The sequence below is a fragment of the Dasypus novemcinctus genome, chromosome 3, assembly GCF_030445035.2.
Source record: "Dasypus novemcinctus isolate mDasNov1 chromosome 3, mDasNov1.1.hap2, whole genome shotgun sequence".
Lineage (NCBI taxonomy): Eukaryota > Metazoa > Chordata > Mammalia > Cingulata > Dasypodidae > Dasypus > Dasypus novemcinctus.
Window position 1 is genome coordinate 52661383 of NC_080675.1, and position 17090 is coordinate 52678472.

The 17090-nt window shown below is 38.3% G+C and overlaps 1 protein-coding gene across 10 annotated transcripts in view; it reads right to left on the minus strand.

Annotated features, from left to right (window-relative positions):
- The window catches only part of KIAA0586 (KIAA0586 ortholog), a 152171-nt gene that overhangs the window by 84769 nt on the left and 50312 nt on the right, over positions 1-17090 (minus strand). For all 10 annotated transcript variants that reach the window (XM_058293360.2, XM_058293357.2, XM_058293359.2 and 7 more), the window contains exons 17-20: positions 11964-12074; positions 10707-10787; positions 8942-9135; positions 6474-6592 (exon numbers count right to left, since the gene is read on the minus strand). In XM_058293360.2, the coding sequence (XP_058149343.1) occupies positions 6474-6592; positions 8942-9135; positions 10707-10787; positions 11964-12074 (505 nt within the window). The remainder of the gene's footprint in view (positions 1-6473; positions 6593-8941; positions 9136-10706; positions 10788-11963; positions 12075-17090) is intronic.

Genomic DNA, 17090 nt, shown 5'->3' on the forward strand with positions numbered 1-17090 from the left:
TTCAGAGAGAATTTCCCAGCTCATCTTCAGATAACCAACGTCTCCCAGAAACTCATCAGGGACCTTCATTGGACTTTCATCAGAGCCCCTGTGTTTGCAGCCTGCCTGCAGAATCTGGACTTGTGCATCCCCAAGGTCACATGAGAGAATCTTATAAAATTTCATACTATTTACAGACATCTCCTGTTCATTCTGCTCCCTAGAAAACCCTGACAAATACACCCACCTCAATCAGAATGGATCTTAATCCTATTACTGGAGTCCTTTATAAAGGGAATGTATTTCAGACATATTTAAAAAGCCACAAGAAGTAAGGATTTGAACATCAACAGGACCCAGAAGAAAAGGGAGAGACCAAGAGATGCCGCCATTTGTCTTGCCATGTGACCCAAAGACCAAGATCATTAGCACATAGCCCTAGAATGCCACAGTTTTCTAGAAGAAATCATCATCTTTATTTGGACTCTCTCCCAGCTTCAAACTATGAACAAATAAATTCCCATTGTTTACCCTAACCCATTCCATGGTGTTTGCTTGAGCAGCCTAGGAAACTAAAACATTAGTTAAGGCAAAGATTTCTTACACAGTACACCAAAAAATAATCCCACAAACTATAAAGGAAAGAAACTAATAAATTAAGCATCACCAAAATTAATCTTTTGGTCTTCAAAAGATTAAGTAGGAGAACATATTCACAGAACATGTATCCAATACAGGACTTGAATTCAGGATAAGGAACTTTTATAATTCAACACAAACTCAAAATAAAAAATGGGTGAAATATAAGAAAAGATACTTCACCAAAGCAAATGTACAGTTAGCAAGTACATATATGAAAAGTGGAACAATATCATGAAATCAAAGAAATGTAAATCAATGAGATGACTTCCAGAGGGATGGCAGACTAGGAAGACAAGGGACTCCCTCCTCTCTCCCAAAAATAGTTAGGACAGGCAGAAACAGCCTAGAAAGAAGTGTTCTAGGGTGTAGGACAACAGGATAAGGTCAGACACCACCCAGAAGTGACAGGAGAAAAAGAAAAGAATCTCAACAGCAAAACTGTGAGTTAAAGCTGCAGATTCAGCTGCAGATGCAAGTGCCCTCCCCCACCCTATAGACAATTTTGAATTCTCAGGCCTTGGGGCCAGTGGCTACAGACAAAGGGGGCCTTAGGAATCCACTCCTCAGGAAACAAGAGAGAGGGACATAGCGTAAGGCTGACTCAGCTTTTGATCCACAAACTTGGTTGCTGTGTCCCACAAGACCTTCCAAGGCCAGGTGGGGCCAAATCACTGTTTGCCTTGGAAGCCAGAACAAGACTTAAGAGATCCGACCCTCTCAATCACCCTCTCTACTAACTGGATTGGCTGCTGAGGAAGCAGAGGGGAGTGGAATTATTTCCTACTCAGGAAAAGAGAGGGGGCTCCCAGCTGAGGCTGGAGAAGAACTGAGAAAGTCTGAATTATGAGGTTCTTAGCTTCCAGACAGGATGCTCTATCATACTGATCTGGTCCATGATACAGTCAGTGAACACACTCCGACCAGGTTTTGAATTAAGAGAACTGCCAAAGAGTACTATCCGCTGGCTGACCAGGAAGTGCACATGAGGAAACAAAGTAAATAAGTAAAAGAGGCCTTTTAAGGACCTTTACAGCCACCTTCCCCAAGGCCCATGGAAGTGGATCTCCAACATATTACTGGGATCAGGGCCCAGATTTGAGCCAATAACAAGGACAATCATCAAGATCCAGAACAGGCTGAACCAAGAATAACAAAGAGGAGCAGCAATACACAGCCTCCCACCATTAAATCCCTAAGAAAGAGAAATTGAGCATCTAAGTAAACTCACCATCATAATGAGATGCCTAGACATCAGCAAAAAATTATAAACCACACTAAGAAAATGGAAGAAATGGCCCAAGAAAAGGAATATATCAAAACCCCAGATGAAACAAAGGATTTAAGACAACTAATCAACGATGTTCATACAAATCTCCTAAATCAAATCAACAAGTTGAAAGAAAATATAGCTAATTAGATAAAGGACATTAAGAGGACACCAGACAAGCACAAAGAAGAATATGGAAACCTGAACAGAAAAATAACAGAGCTTCTGGGAATGAAAGGCACAATAAGTGAGAACACATTAATGGCATACAACAGCAGACTTGACAGGACAGAAGAAAGTATAAGTGATGCAGAAGACAGAACAACTGAGATTGAAGAGAGGAGAAAAGAATGGAAAAAACTGAGCAGGGGCTAAGGGAGTTGAATGAAAACACAAAACCCAACAACATGTGTGTCACAGGAGTTGCAGAAGAGAAGGGAAAAGGGACAGAAAGAGTATTTGAGGAAATAATGGCCGAAATTTTCCCAAATCTCATGAAAGAAATGAACCTACATGTCCAAGAAGTGCACTGTACCCCAATCACAATATATCCAGATAGACCTACTCTAAGACACATACTACTCAGAATGTCAAATATCAAAGATAAAGAGAAAATTCTGAGAGCAGGAAGAAAAAAGCAAACCATCTCATACAAGGAACATCCAATAAGACTTAGTGCAGATTATGCATCATGAATCATGGAGGCAAGAAGACAATGGTATGATACAAAAAGGATACTGAAAAATTGCCAAGAATTCTTTATCCATCAAAATTGTCCTTCAAACATGAAGGTAAGTTTAAAATATTCACACAAAAAAAAAACAAACAGAAACTAAGTTCATAAAAAAGAATCTGCCTTTGCAGGAAATATTAAAGGGAGCCTTACAGCCCTAAGAAAAGACAAGAGAGAAAGGTTTGGAGTATAGAAGGTAAAAATAGCAGGAAGGCTAACCAAAAGAGTAAAAAGACAGATGAAAATAAGATATGACATATGAAAACCAAAGAATAAAATGATGGAAGTAAATAATGTATTTACAGTAATTTCATTGAATTTGAATGGATTAAACACCCAATCAAAGATATAGGCTGGGTAGTGGATGTGGCACAAACAGTTGAGCACCTGCTTCCCATATGGGAAGTCCCAGGATCTGTTCATGGTACCTCCTGAAAAAACAGAATCAAATAACAAGCAAAACTAATGAAAACGCCAGCTCAGGGAAGCTAATGTGGCTTGTGGTTGAGTGCCAGCTTCCCACATACAAGCTCCTGGGTTCAATCCCCAGCCTCCAGTACCTGAAAAAAAGGGATATAGGTTGACAGAATGTAAAAGACATGCACCACCGATATGATGCCTACAAGAGACTCTCCTTAGACCCAGGGATACAAACCGGCTGAATGGGCAAGGCTGGAAAAAGATACGCCATACAAACAGTAACCAAAAAAGAGAAGGGATAACTATACTAATATTGCACAAAACAGACTTTAAATGCAAAAAAGTTATGAGTGATAGAGACGGTCATTATAAATTAATAAAAGGAGAATCTATGAGGAAAAAGTAACAGTCATAAATATCTTTGCACCTAACTAGAGTGCACCAAAATACATGAGGCAAACTGACACAACTCAAGGGAGAAACAGACATCTCCATAATAATAGTTGGAGACTCAAACACACCACTTCACATTATTAGACAGAACAACTAGATAGAAGATCAACATGGAAACAGAGAACTTGAACAAAATAATAAATGAACTAGACTTAACAGATATATACAAAACATTGCATCCCAAATCAGGAGGTGATACATTCATCTCAAGTGTTCATGGATCTTTCTCCAGGAGAGACCACATACTAGGTCACAAGGCAGGTCTCAATAAATTTAAAAAGACTGAAATTGTACAAAGTACCTTCTCAGATCATAATGGAATGAAACTGGAAAACCAATAATAGAAGGGAAAGGGGAAAATTCGCAAATGTATGGAGGCAGAACAACACTTCTAACACAATCGGGGTTAAAGAATAAATTGTATGTAAAATTAGTAAATGCATTGAGACGAATGAAAACGAGAATAAAACTTATCAAAATTTATGGGATGGGAAGTGGATTTGGCCCAATGGACAGGGCATCTGCCTACCACATGGGAGGTCCAAGGTTCAAACCCAGGGCCTCCTGACCCATGTGATGAGCTGGCCCATGTGCAGTGCTGATGCGCGCATGGAATGCCATGCCACACATTGGAGTACCCCGCATAGGGAAGCCCCATGCGCAAGGAGTGTGCCCCATAAGGAGAGTTGCCCAGTGTAAAAAAAAGTGCAGCCTGCCTAGGAATGGTGCCACACACACGGAGAGCTAACGCAGCAAGATAATGCAACAAAATGAGACACAGATCCCGAGTGCCACTGACAAGAATACAGGCAGACACAGAAGAACACACAGCGAATAGACATAGAGAGCAGACAACTGAGATGGGGGGAAGAAGGGAGAGAGAAGTAAAAAAAAAAAGTATCGATAAAAAGATTGAGTTACTAAAAAAATAACACAATAAGCTATATTTCTGTACCTACTAGAATGGTTAAAATTAGAAACACTGACAAAACCAAGTGTTGCCGAGGATGTATAGCAACTAGAATATAAAATTGTACAGCCACTTTGGAAAACATTCTGGTAGTTTCTTTCTTATAAAATTAAACATATACTTACTATATGACCAAGAGAAATGAAAATATGTGTCTACACAAATATTTGTTTGCAAATGTTTATAGTAGCTTTATTCAAAATGTTCATCAACTGGTAAATGTATCCATAAATTATGGTACAGTCACACAATGTAATAGTACTACCCACAACAGCAGATTCAATGTCAAAAGCATTATACTAAATATAAGGGGCCAGACACAAAAGACTACATACTGTGTGATTCTATATATATGAAATTTGAGAAAAGCAAAAATAGAGTGATAGAAAGCATAGCAGTGGTTGCTAGGGGCCAGTAGAATGGAGGTTAAGGGGAGGCAAGCATGGGTAAGAATGGACTTCAAAATGGCATGAGGGATGGAGAGTGGGTGTAGTAGTTTGAGCACTGCTTCCCATGTATGAGGTTCCCAATTCAATCCCAGGTACCTTATTTTAAAAAAAATGGCATGAGGGAACTTTCGGGAATGGAAATTTTTTCCTACATCATGATTGGTGTGGATAATGTATAGCCGTGTGCATTCATCAAAATTAATCAAATTATACACTTAGAATTAGTGAATTTTATTCCAAGTAACTTATACCTTTAAAAAGCTGACAGAAAAAAAGGAGCAGCAGCAACAGAAGAAGAGAGTATATCCCAGAAAGAAAAAGTTCATTTATATATTCAATGAATACTTAAACCCTTATTCAGTGTCATTCAAGGGTAGGCACTAAAGGACAAATCTTAATCCTGAGTAATTCATGGTCTAGTTAGTGAGAAAGATATGAAAACCAACCATAATACATTTGATAATTACTATAACAAAAGATATACACAAAGTGATACAGAGAAAAGAGTGATTTAGGAGCTGGAGGGAAGGAGCATCAGTCAATTAAGTGTGAAAGCTGCAGTACAGAAACAAAGGGGAGAGGAGAAACTAACCTCTCCTACAAATACGTACTAGGAAGTGATAATGGGGGGAGCAGATGTGGCTCACTGATAGGACATCTGCCTACCATATTGGAGGTCCAGGGTTCAAACCAGGGCCTCCTGACCCATGTGGTGAGTTGGCCCATGTGCAGTGCTACCGCACGCAAGGAGTGCCATGCCACACAGGAGTGTCCCCCGCATAAGGGAGCCCCATGTGCAAGGAGTGCGCCCCTCAAGGAGAGCCACCCCGCATGAAAAGCGTAGCCAGCCCAGGAGCAACAAAAAGAGACATGATTCCTGGTGCTGCCGAGAATGCAAGCAGACACAGAACACACAACGAATGGACACAAGAGAGCAGAAAACAGAGCAGGGAGGGGGAGAGAAATAAATAAAATAAATCTTTTTTAAAAATTTAAAAAATAAAGAAGAAGTGATACTGGAAGTAAAAGTTTATCTTTTGTCAGCCCAGGATTCATGTGAACTTTTTTTTTAAAGAATTATTTATTTATTTATTCATTCATTTATTTTTCTCCCCTCCCCCCCCAACCCCAGTTGTCTGTTCTCTCTATTTACTGTGTCTTCTTTGTCCACTTCTGCTGTCAGCGGCACAGGAATCTGTGTCTCTTTTTGCTGTGTCATCTTGTTGTGTCAGCTCTCCGTGTGTGTGGCACCATTCCTGGGCAGGCTGCACTTTCTTTCCGCTGGGCGGCTCTTCCTTACGGGGCGCACTCCTTGCGCGTGAGGCTCCCCTACGCAGTAGGGCACCCCTTGCGTGCATCAGCACTGCGCATGGGCCAGCTCCACATGGGTTAAGGAGGCCCGGGGTTTGAACCACAGACCTCCCATGTGGTAGACGGACGCCCTGACCACTGGGCCAAGTCCGCCGCCCCATGTAAACTTTAAAATATATAAATCCACAATGAGCCAAAGGCTTTGTCTTTTAATAAAAAAAAAAAGTTAAAGGATTTCATTTCACTTACCAATGTCAGAAGTCAATGGTTCACTTGCTTCACTGACTGAAATACTGACATTAGATACAACCTGTTGCTGGATTGGAAAGAGCCCAGAAATAATTCTTGACATTATTTCTTGTTCTACCCTGGGGAATAAAAGTTAAGGATTCTTAAATTTGGTTGAAATGTATAAAATGTTGAAAATACCACACTTAAAAATAATTTTTGCCCATGCATACGAAGACTTACATAAGAAAACAGTCATTCTGAAAGTTGAATCTGGAAATAAGAAAAAAAAAAGGACCTATCTGCTAGGAAGATAAACTGCATGAAACAGAATCTCCTTGTGGGAGACAGTACATGAAATCAAATTAAAATCTTTTATACAACCCTAATGAAAAGATTAATGGAACTCCTACATTCAAAATAAGGTTACCTCATATATCATGCACCTAAAATGTTTGATTCTCCACTGAGAACATACATATAAAAACATATGTGGGCAAGTGGATGTGGCTCAAGTGATTGGGCTTCCATCTGGAGGACCCAGGTTCAATCCCCAGGGCCTCCTGGTAAAGGCATGCCTGCGCAGCTAGCAAGTGCCTGTACAAGGACCCACGCGGTTAGTCGGTGCCCACCTGACAACCTGTGCGGCGAGCCAGTGCCCGCACGGCAAGCCAAGTGCCCGCACGGCGAGCCACACAGGAAGATGATGATGCAACAAAAAGAGAGGGAAAGGAGAAAGACAAGGCAAGACACAACAGAAACCAGGAACTGAGGTAGTGCCAAGTGACAGGGAACCTCTCTTCACATCAGATGTCCCCAGGATCGAATCCTGGTAAATCCTAGAGAAGAAAAATGAGAAGAGAAGACAAAAAGAAATAGACACAGAAGATCACACAGCAAGTGGACATAGACAGCCAAAACAGCCGGTGGGGGAAGGGGAGAAAAAAAAATTGTGATCAGGGAGCAGATGTGGCTCAAGTGGTTGGGCAACTGCCTCCCACAGAGGAGGTCCTGGGTTCAGTTTCTGGTTCCTCCTAAAGAAGAAACAGACAACGAGCAAAAAAAAAAAAAACAAGGGGCAGACAATGAGCAATAACAACTAGCAGACAATGAGCACAAAAGCACAAACAACAAGCAAACAAACAAGGGAGGCACCTCAGGGGAGTATAAAACATTAAAAAAAAAGTGATCATAGCTAGAAAAGAAGTCCAGTTACAATGTCTTCATTGTACATTTTTAAGGCTTTTGCTACTTGAAAAAAGTCTCTGTTGTCGTATTTGACAGTCTAAGTATATATACTCAAGGACAGAAACAATAACTTAATGATCAATATCACATAAAATGGGTTTTACAATGTCTTCAAAGAAATAAATGTATAATAAATGTCAAATTAAAAAACAATATAGAGTTGTTTTCCTCTAAAAAAGAAACAAAAATTTGATTTCCTAGGCCATTTTCCTCATCATTAGATTTACTTATAATGCAATAGCAGACTTCTTCTGGTACATTTCTTTAGAACAGTCAATAGACTTTTTTTTAAAATACAAGGTGTTCATTGTAGAAAAATAAAAAAATACAAACATGCTGAAAAATATAGTTAAGGCTCACCAGTAATTCCAAATTCAGGGATCAATACAGTTAACAATTTGGTATATAAATTTTTTTCTATGCATATATATTTTTATTTGAGTGGGTTTTATAAAATGGGGTTACATTGTTAGGATTCTGCTTTGTTTATGCATCATATATTAGTATCTTTCAATATAAAAAAACATCCTTCTAAACCTAATTTTGATAAGTATATTAATATTCAGCTACTGTATGGTTTATTCCATAGCTTGCTTCAAGTTTCTCCGAATTAAAAATAGGAATAATAGGAGTGGATGTGGATCAAGTAGTTGAGTGCCTGCCTACCACATGGGAGGTCCAGGGTTCAGTTCCCAGTGCCTCCTGAAAAAACAAGCAAAACAAACAATAAAATCAACTCAGGGAGGCCAATGTGGATCAGTGGTTGAATGCTGGCTACCCACATTTGAAGTCCCAGGTTCAGTCCCTACCCCTGGGTACCTCAAAAAAGGCATAATAGCATTTGTAAGTTGAGATAAGAAACAAATTTAAAACAATAACTTTGTCTGTCATAAGTGCTATATAAGTGTTAGGTATTCTACAGCCTATTAGCAGAATTGTAAAATTATTTCCTTAGGATAAATTTTTGGAAGTGAATTATTGGAATAAAGAACATGTACATTTTTAAGGCTTTTGCTACTTGAAAAAAGTCTCTGTTGTCGTATTTGACAGTCTAAGTATATATACTCAAGGACAGAAATAATAACTTAATGATCAATATCACATAAAATGGGTTTTACAATGAATGTAGCAATGGAAAACTTTAATAAACAAAATGAAGAAGATTTTCAATTGAAATTTAAAACTCTCCATTTATTTTTGCTACCTTGATTGTCTTCACATCAATGCCATTGTACACTTACCACTGAATTAAGCTATTTTCCACTGTTTCTTTATTCTCAATTACTTTAGCCAGAATATCAGCCTTGGGCTGAAAAGTAGAAGCAACTGGAGGAAATGGTGGACCATTATACTTTGTAGAAACAACTTTAGTACTTCTGCTAAACTCCAGAATTGGTTCAGAGTATTCTGGTATTTCATCACATTTTTCCTCATTCTGGGAATAATAAAAACATTACTATTATATCCATGCATTTGTTCAAAATTTACTAAGTGCCAACTACAGACAGGAAACTTAGCTAGGTGAATTAACCAACATTCCTAAATTAACCAATAGCATTGCTAATTAGGTGGTATCACATTATTTATAATACATCAGTCCTACAAATCACATTGAAGAAAAATCTTTAATTACACAATTATTTTGTCTCTTTAAAACTCAATATTCACTTTAAACAGTCTGATTTCAAACTAGAAAACTGATTATTCTTGCATAAAACATTAATAACATTTCCCTCCAGAAATTTATGAACTTAATTTTTTACCATAAAAAGGCTGATTTGTCTAAATACCACTGCTTGCTCCTATGACTCTACAATTTACACTGAAACATGCAGGTTAAGTCCTTTTATATATCACATCAATATCAAGAGTTGTTGGAATTTTTTACCTTTTTATTATGGAAAATTTCATACATATTTAAAAGAAGACAAAATTGTTCTGACGCACTATTTTATATCTATTACACATAATGACATGACTTCCCCAGCTTTAACAATTATCATCTCATGACCAAATTTGTGTCATCTATACTACCCCCCACTTGCTCCTTCCCATATTATTTTAAAGCAAAACATAGATACATCATTTTAGTTATAATTATTTCATTATGTATCTAAAAAAAGTTAGGACTATCAAAAATATAACTCAATAGTATTATCACATCTGAAAATGTGGTTCCACAGTTCATAAGTGGTAGGGCTAGTTCTATAACTGTTTCTTTCACTTATACATTGAATAAACAGTTATCAAATGTCTTTGCCAGACATTAGGAATACAAAGAAACCTTATCTGAGGTTTCTGTCTTCAAGACGTTCATGTAGAACTCACATGAGAAGACATACCTGTGAAGAAATAACATTAACATATTGCATACCTTTGCATATTCTAAAATAGGATTTCATTTTAAGATTACTGAAACTAGACTTAGCTCTGAAAGACTAAGAAATATCAACAAATATCCTCTTTAAAGTCTATGGATACATTATTATTCAAGGAGCCTGTATGTTCTATGATCTTTGATCCAATTCTTTCTTTTTTACTTCCTCCTATTTTCCTCTCTCCTTCTGTTTTACTATTCCTATCATTTCTATAACTTTCCTGCTAGGCCACTTCTCTTCCCTTGGATTTTAGACACCTCACAATGCAGATTAACAGGTAACCTCTCCACTAGTCCAGAGAGAGATAAATGGAATAGAATGGGGAACAGCTAAATTAGAGGAAGGGAAGCCAAAGGAAAATGAAAGGAACAAGACAGTAGAAAGCAGGAGAGACAAAATCTAGGTGGGAAATAGCTGACAATTCACTAAGTTTCATGAAGGCAGAGTAGATGATAGAGATGAAGATAATACTGTACTATAGAATAACAACTTCATGATTTTTAAAAAGTATAACAAAAGTAAAAGGATGCTTCTTAAAACACTGTAACATGAATTTGACAGTCAAAAGATATTAAACCAGATGTAAAACTAAGGTGAATAATTTCTCATGGTTTCTAATGTTTGTTACCTGTATGATATCAATTACTTCATCAAAGTTAGTTCCAGGAAACTTCACCTCTTCTTCATCTACCCTGGCAAATACTGGAGTCTAAAAATGCATTTTAAGAAGGTTATTGTTGTATTTAATGCTATTTTTAAATTTATATATAATGTATCATATTTCTACCCATAGCATAAGCTTATAATTAGATGGCCCAACTTCTGTTTTTTTTAATTTTAATATCTTGTTCAAAATTGATTTAATTAGAAAATGAAATCCAAGCTAGTTCTTAAGCTATTAGGTCACCATTTCAATGCTATGAAAAATTATGTATCAGCTTTTCTCTCAAGGACTCCATAAACAATGCAAGTAAATAGGTTTATATGATTATGATTTCTCTCCCAGAGTTAAGACAAAGAAAAGTGTTTATATGTGTAAGTGTACATACAAACTCAAAGAAACATATAGAATCAAATAATTTAGAAAATTACTTTTACATCTATTTTTAAATGAAACAGTCATTTTATAATTTTAACCTCTAGGCCTCACTAAACATAATCTAGTCACCAAAAACCATAACATCCTCTCATTGACAGCAGAATAGGAGCTCAAAAAATTATTTGTACTAATATATGTTTCGATAAACTTCAGTGAAAAAATCACTGATGAAAAAAATTAGGCTCAAATACCATTTAGGGTTAGTTCTCTTATTTTATTATTTCTGATTATGACAGATTGTTGGTGTTTTCTCTCCTTAAAGCTGTATCTTCAATGGCCAAATTTGTTTACAATATATACAACAGGAAAATTTACAGTGCAGTTTTGCAGTATAGTAAAGTCATAACTTCATGACTCAGTAGCAAATAAATACCAGGAACAAATGCACATTTTTGTATCATGTTAATAGTATGATCACAAATTCACATCCCCAAAACATGAATTCCAATAGTCAGTATAAAATACATATTCAGGTAAATATCATTTGATTCCCATTTAAAGCCCAATTCTTCTACAAAGAGACAGAAAATTTTTTTTTAAATATTAGAGTCTCATAATTCAAGTTATCAAAAACTTACACTAAGGATTACACTTTCTTAATGTTTATAAATGTAAGGCTCTGAAACAAACCATTTTCGAGTTCATAAGCAATTACAGATTGATAGTGATTTTTTCCCTTAAAACCTAAATTAAGATTATGATTATGATGGAAGGTTTTGCATGGAAAAAACAGTTAAAATCTGTATTCAGACATTACCCAAAATATTATAAAATTCTGAAAAATACCTGTATCCAGGTTTGCAGAGGAGGAGGTGAGATTTCTTTGGGAATAGGTAGAGAGGGACTAACATCAGCACTAATATTCGAAATGCTGTCAATATCCACACTAGGTAATACCTAAAAAAGAACCAACAGTCAGTTTTCAGCTCAAATTTTGACTTAAATATCTCTATTTGTGAATCGACATACTGATAATAAAATATGACCTTAAGTTTTCATTAAGTCAATGGATAATAAATTGTTTCAGTTATAAAAGTATATTTTATGTAATATGGAAAATAAAGGGAAAACACAAATTCCTACTATTTTAGGATAACTTCACTTTCACTATTCCCTTTGACTTTTTACGATATAGCTTTGCATAGTAAAAATGTAAATAGATTTTTTTCATTCCTAATTTTTCCTTTTATTAGGTCATAAGCCCTAATCATGCTGCCATGCAGACACCATTATTATATTTTTAAATAACTGCATAATATCTCAACAAATACACAAGCCTGATTATTTAACCCTATTGGTGAACATTTAGGATGTTTCCAGTTACTTCATTACTAAAAATATCACTACAAAAAAACATTTTCACATCTACAGTAATTTTTTCCCTGAACTTTAATTATTTCATTATGCTAGATAACCAGAATTAGATTAACTTCTTGAGCCACAGAGTATGATTATTTAAGATTCTTGATAATTACTGCCAATGTGCAACCCAAACGAGCTCTAGTAATATTATAAAAAATGTAAGTTATTTTAAGATTCTCTAACCCTCAGCAAAAATAGAAAATATAATTTTTTTTACCCCAGTTAAAAAATGGAGGTTCATTATTATTTTAAATTGCATTATCTTGGTTACTAGCAAGATGGAAATTATTCAGTTTGCTTATAAATTGTATTTGCTCTTTTATAGATTCTTTCGTGTCCTTTGAGTACTTCTGGATTTGTATCTGTATTTTTTCTTATTAATTTATGGAACTCTTTATATTTAAAAATTCATCTTCTAGGGGAAGCCAATATGGCAGCAGAGTAAGGAGATCTTGGAGTCAGCGTGTCTATAGGGCAGTTAGTAATCCCCCAGAGCTCTCTAAAGCACTTGTTTGGGGGCTGCAGGAGACCAGAAGAGTCTCTGGTAACATCCTTAAAAGTATGGAAGGGGAAGACTGCTCATCTGCAAAGAGGATTCATGAGTAGAGCCCTCCACACTGCAAAGGCACAAGCCACCTCAGGAGCTATTCTGCGGCTGGAGCTGGAAGCTCCATTTCTGAAAAAACGGGAGGAAGACACAGTGTGGCACTGACTTCAGCTACTGATTAGTAAAATCAGTGGGTTAAAGTATAATCCTATGGGAAGCTGACTTAGCCCAGTGGTTAGGGCGTCCATCTACCACATGGGAGGTCCACGGTTCAAACCCCGGGTCTCCTTGACCCGTGTGGAGCTGGCCCATGCGCAGTGCTGACACAAGCAAGGAGTGCCCTGCCATGCAGGAGTGTCCCCCACGTAGGGGAGCCCTGTGCGCGGGGGGTGCGCCCAGCACAAAGGGAAGTGCAGCCTGCCCAGGAGTGGTATCGCACACATGGAGAGCTGACACAGCAAGATGACGCAACAAAAAAAGAAAACATAGATTCCCATGCTGCTGACAACAATGGAAGCGGACAGGGAAGAGGATGCAGTGAATGGACACTGAGAACAGACAACCGGGGTGGGGGGGAAGGGGAGAGAAATAAATAAATAAAATAACAAATTTTTTAAAAAAAGAAAAAAAAAGTATAACCCTAGGAACAGCTAAATTTTGAGACTACCCAGGACATCAGGAGGCCGGTAACTGCCATTTTAACTCTATTCCCGGCATGAGGGGAAGCGGGGCTGATTGAAAATCACGATGCTGGTAGCGACCAGCTTCTTTCCACCCAGATTGGCTTGTAGGTCTAGCCTAAAACCCCACCACCACCTCTGGCCGGGTGGAAGCTGGGGGAACCTGCAGCAGTTTTCTGGGAAACAGCAAGCCACGCTGCAGAAGTCAGTGTCCATCCTACTAGAGTGGTGCAAGCCGCCTCAGGAGCTATTCCATGGCTGAAGTTAGAAGCTCCAATTCCCATAAATGTGGAGGAAGAGACAGCTGTCCACTGACCTCAACTACTGATTAGTGGACTCAGTCCCACGTGAAAGAAGCACAGCCCACCCAGGAGTGGTGCCGCACGCATGGAGAGCAGGTGCAGCAAGTTAACGCAACAAAAGAGACACAGTTTCCCAGTGCCACCTGATAATGCAAGTGGACACGGAAAAACACACAGCAAATGGACACAGAGAACAGACAATGGGGAAGAAGGGGAGAGAAATAAAATAAATCTTACAAAAAAAAAAAAGACAACACTGGAGAACACAAAGAAGAATTTGAAAGCATATATAGAAAAATATCAGACCTTGTGGAAAAGAAAGGTGCAATAAAAGAAATTAAAGGGAAGTGGATTTGACCCAACAGATAGGGCGTCTGCCTACCATATGGGAGGTGCAAGGTTCAAACCCCGAGCCTCCTGACCCGTGTGATGAGCTGTCCCACGCACAGTGCTGATGCGCGCAAGGAGTGCTGTGCCACGCAGGGGTGTCCCCCGCGTGGGGAAGCCCATGAACAAGGAGTGCACCCTGTAAGGAGAGCTGCCCAGTACGAAAAAAGTGCAGCCTGCCCGAGAATGGTACCGCACACATGGAGAGCTGATGCGGCAAGATGACACAACAAAAAAAGAGACACAGATTCTGGGTGCCGCTGACAAGATTACAAGCGGACACAGAACACACAGCGAATGGACACAGAGAGCAGATAACTGTAGGCAGGGAAGGAGAGAGAAATACATTTAAAAAAAAGAAATTAAAAACACATTGGGGCGGCGGACTTGGCCCAGTGGTTAGGGCTCTGCCTACCACAAGGGAGGTCTGCGGTTCAAACCCCGGGCCTCCTTGACCCACGTGGAGTTGGCCCACCTGCAGTGCTGATGCGCGCAAGGAGTGCCGTGCCACGCAGGGGTGCCCTCTGCGTAGGGGAGCCCCATGCGCAAGGAGTGCGCCCCGTAAGGAGAGCCGCCCAGCGCGAAAGAATGGGCAGCCTGCCCAGGAGTGACGCCACACACATGGAGAACTGACACAAGATGATGCAACAAAAAGAAAGACAGATTCCTGTGCCGCTGTCAACAACAGAAGCGGACAAAGAAGACGCAGTGAATAGACACAGAGAACAGACAACCGGGGTCGGGGGGAGGGGAGAGAAATAAATAAATCTTAAAAAAAAAAAAAAAACCACACTGGAAGTATATAACAGCAGATTTGAGGAAGAAAAGGAAAGGAACAGTGTGCTCAAAGACATGGCCTCCAAAAGCGAACATACAAACAACAGTTGAAGAAAAGAATGGAAAAAATTGAACAGGGTCTCAGGGAACTATATGACAACAAGAGATATGCAAACATACATGACATGGGTGTCCTGGAAGGAGAAGAGAAGGGAAAAGGGGCAAAAGGAATACATGAAGAAATAATGGTGGAAAATTTCCCAACCCTAATGAAGGATATAGATATGTGTCTAAGAAGCACAACTTACTCCCATCCAAATAATCCAAAACAGACCAACTCTAAGACATATACTAATCAAAATGTCAAACGCCAAAGACAAAGAGAGAATTCTGAGAGAAAAGCAATGTGTAACATATAAGGAATACCCAATAAGATTAAGTGCTGATTTCTCATCAGAAACTGTGGAGGTAAGAAGGCAGTGATATGATTTAAGATATTGCAAAAGAAAAACTGCCAGCCAAGAATTTTATATCCAGCAAGATTAACTTTTATAAAACGAGGGTGAGATTAGAATATTCACAGATAAACAGAAACTGAGGGAGTTTATAACAAAAAGACCAGTTTTGTAGGAAATAATATTGGGAGTATTACAGCCTGAAAAGAAAAGATAGGAGAGAGAGAGAGGCTTGGAAAAGAGTCTAGAAATGATGACAGTATCAGTAACAGTAACTAAAGTATCAAAAATAAAATAACAGATAAAATGCAAAGATCAAAATGGATGAAATAAGAACTGCCTTTACAGTAATAACATTGGGTGTTAATGGATTAAACTTCACAATCAAAAGACACAGACTAGTGAAATGGATAAGAAAATATGAGCCATCTATATGCTGTCTGCAAGTGACTCACCTTAGACCCAAGGATACCAACAGAGTGAAAGGGAAAGGTTGGAAAAAAATATTCCATGCATGCAGTAACCAAAAAAGAAAGCTGCGGTAGCTATACTTATATCAGATGATATAAACTTTAAAAGCAAAACTGTTATTAGAGATAAGGAAGGATATATATATGAATAAAAGGGATGATTCACCAGGATGAAATAACAATCATAAATATATATACACCTATGAGAATGTCCCAAGACACATGAGGCAAACCCTGGCAAAACTGAGGGGGAAAAAAGGTATCTCTACAATAATAGTTGGAGACTTCAATATACCACTCTAGCACTGAATAGAACTTGTGGGCAGAGGATCAATAAAGAAACAGAGAGCTTAAATAATATGACAAGTGGACTAAACCTAACAGACATATACAGAACACTGCACCTCAAAACAGCAGGATATGCATTCGTTTCAAGTGCTCATGTATCTTTCTCCAGGATAGACTATATGTTGGGTTACAAAACAGATCTCAGAAAATTCAACAAAACTGAAATTATACAAAGCACTTTCTCTGATCACAATGGAATAAATTTGGAAATCGACAAGCAGCAGAGAAAGGGGAAATTCACATATATATGGAGATTAAATAACATTCTTAAGTAATCATGGGTCAAAGAAAAAATTTCAAGAGAAATCAATAAATATCTCAAAACAAAGAACAATGAGAATACAAGATATCAGAACCTATGGGATGCAGCAAAGGCAGTTCGGTATTAGTCAGCCAAAGGGGTGCTGATGCAAAACACCAGCAATCTGCTGGGTGTTATAAAAGGTATTTATTTGGGGTAGGAGCTTACAGATACCAGGCCATAAAGCATGTTACTTCCCTCACCAAAGTCTATTTCCACATGTTGGACCAAGATGGCTGCTGACATCCGTGAGGGTTCAGGTTTTCTGGGTTCCTCTGGGCTCA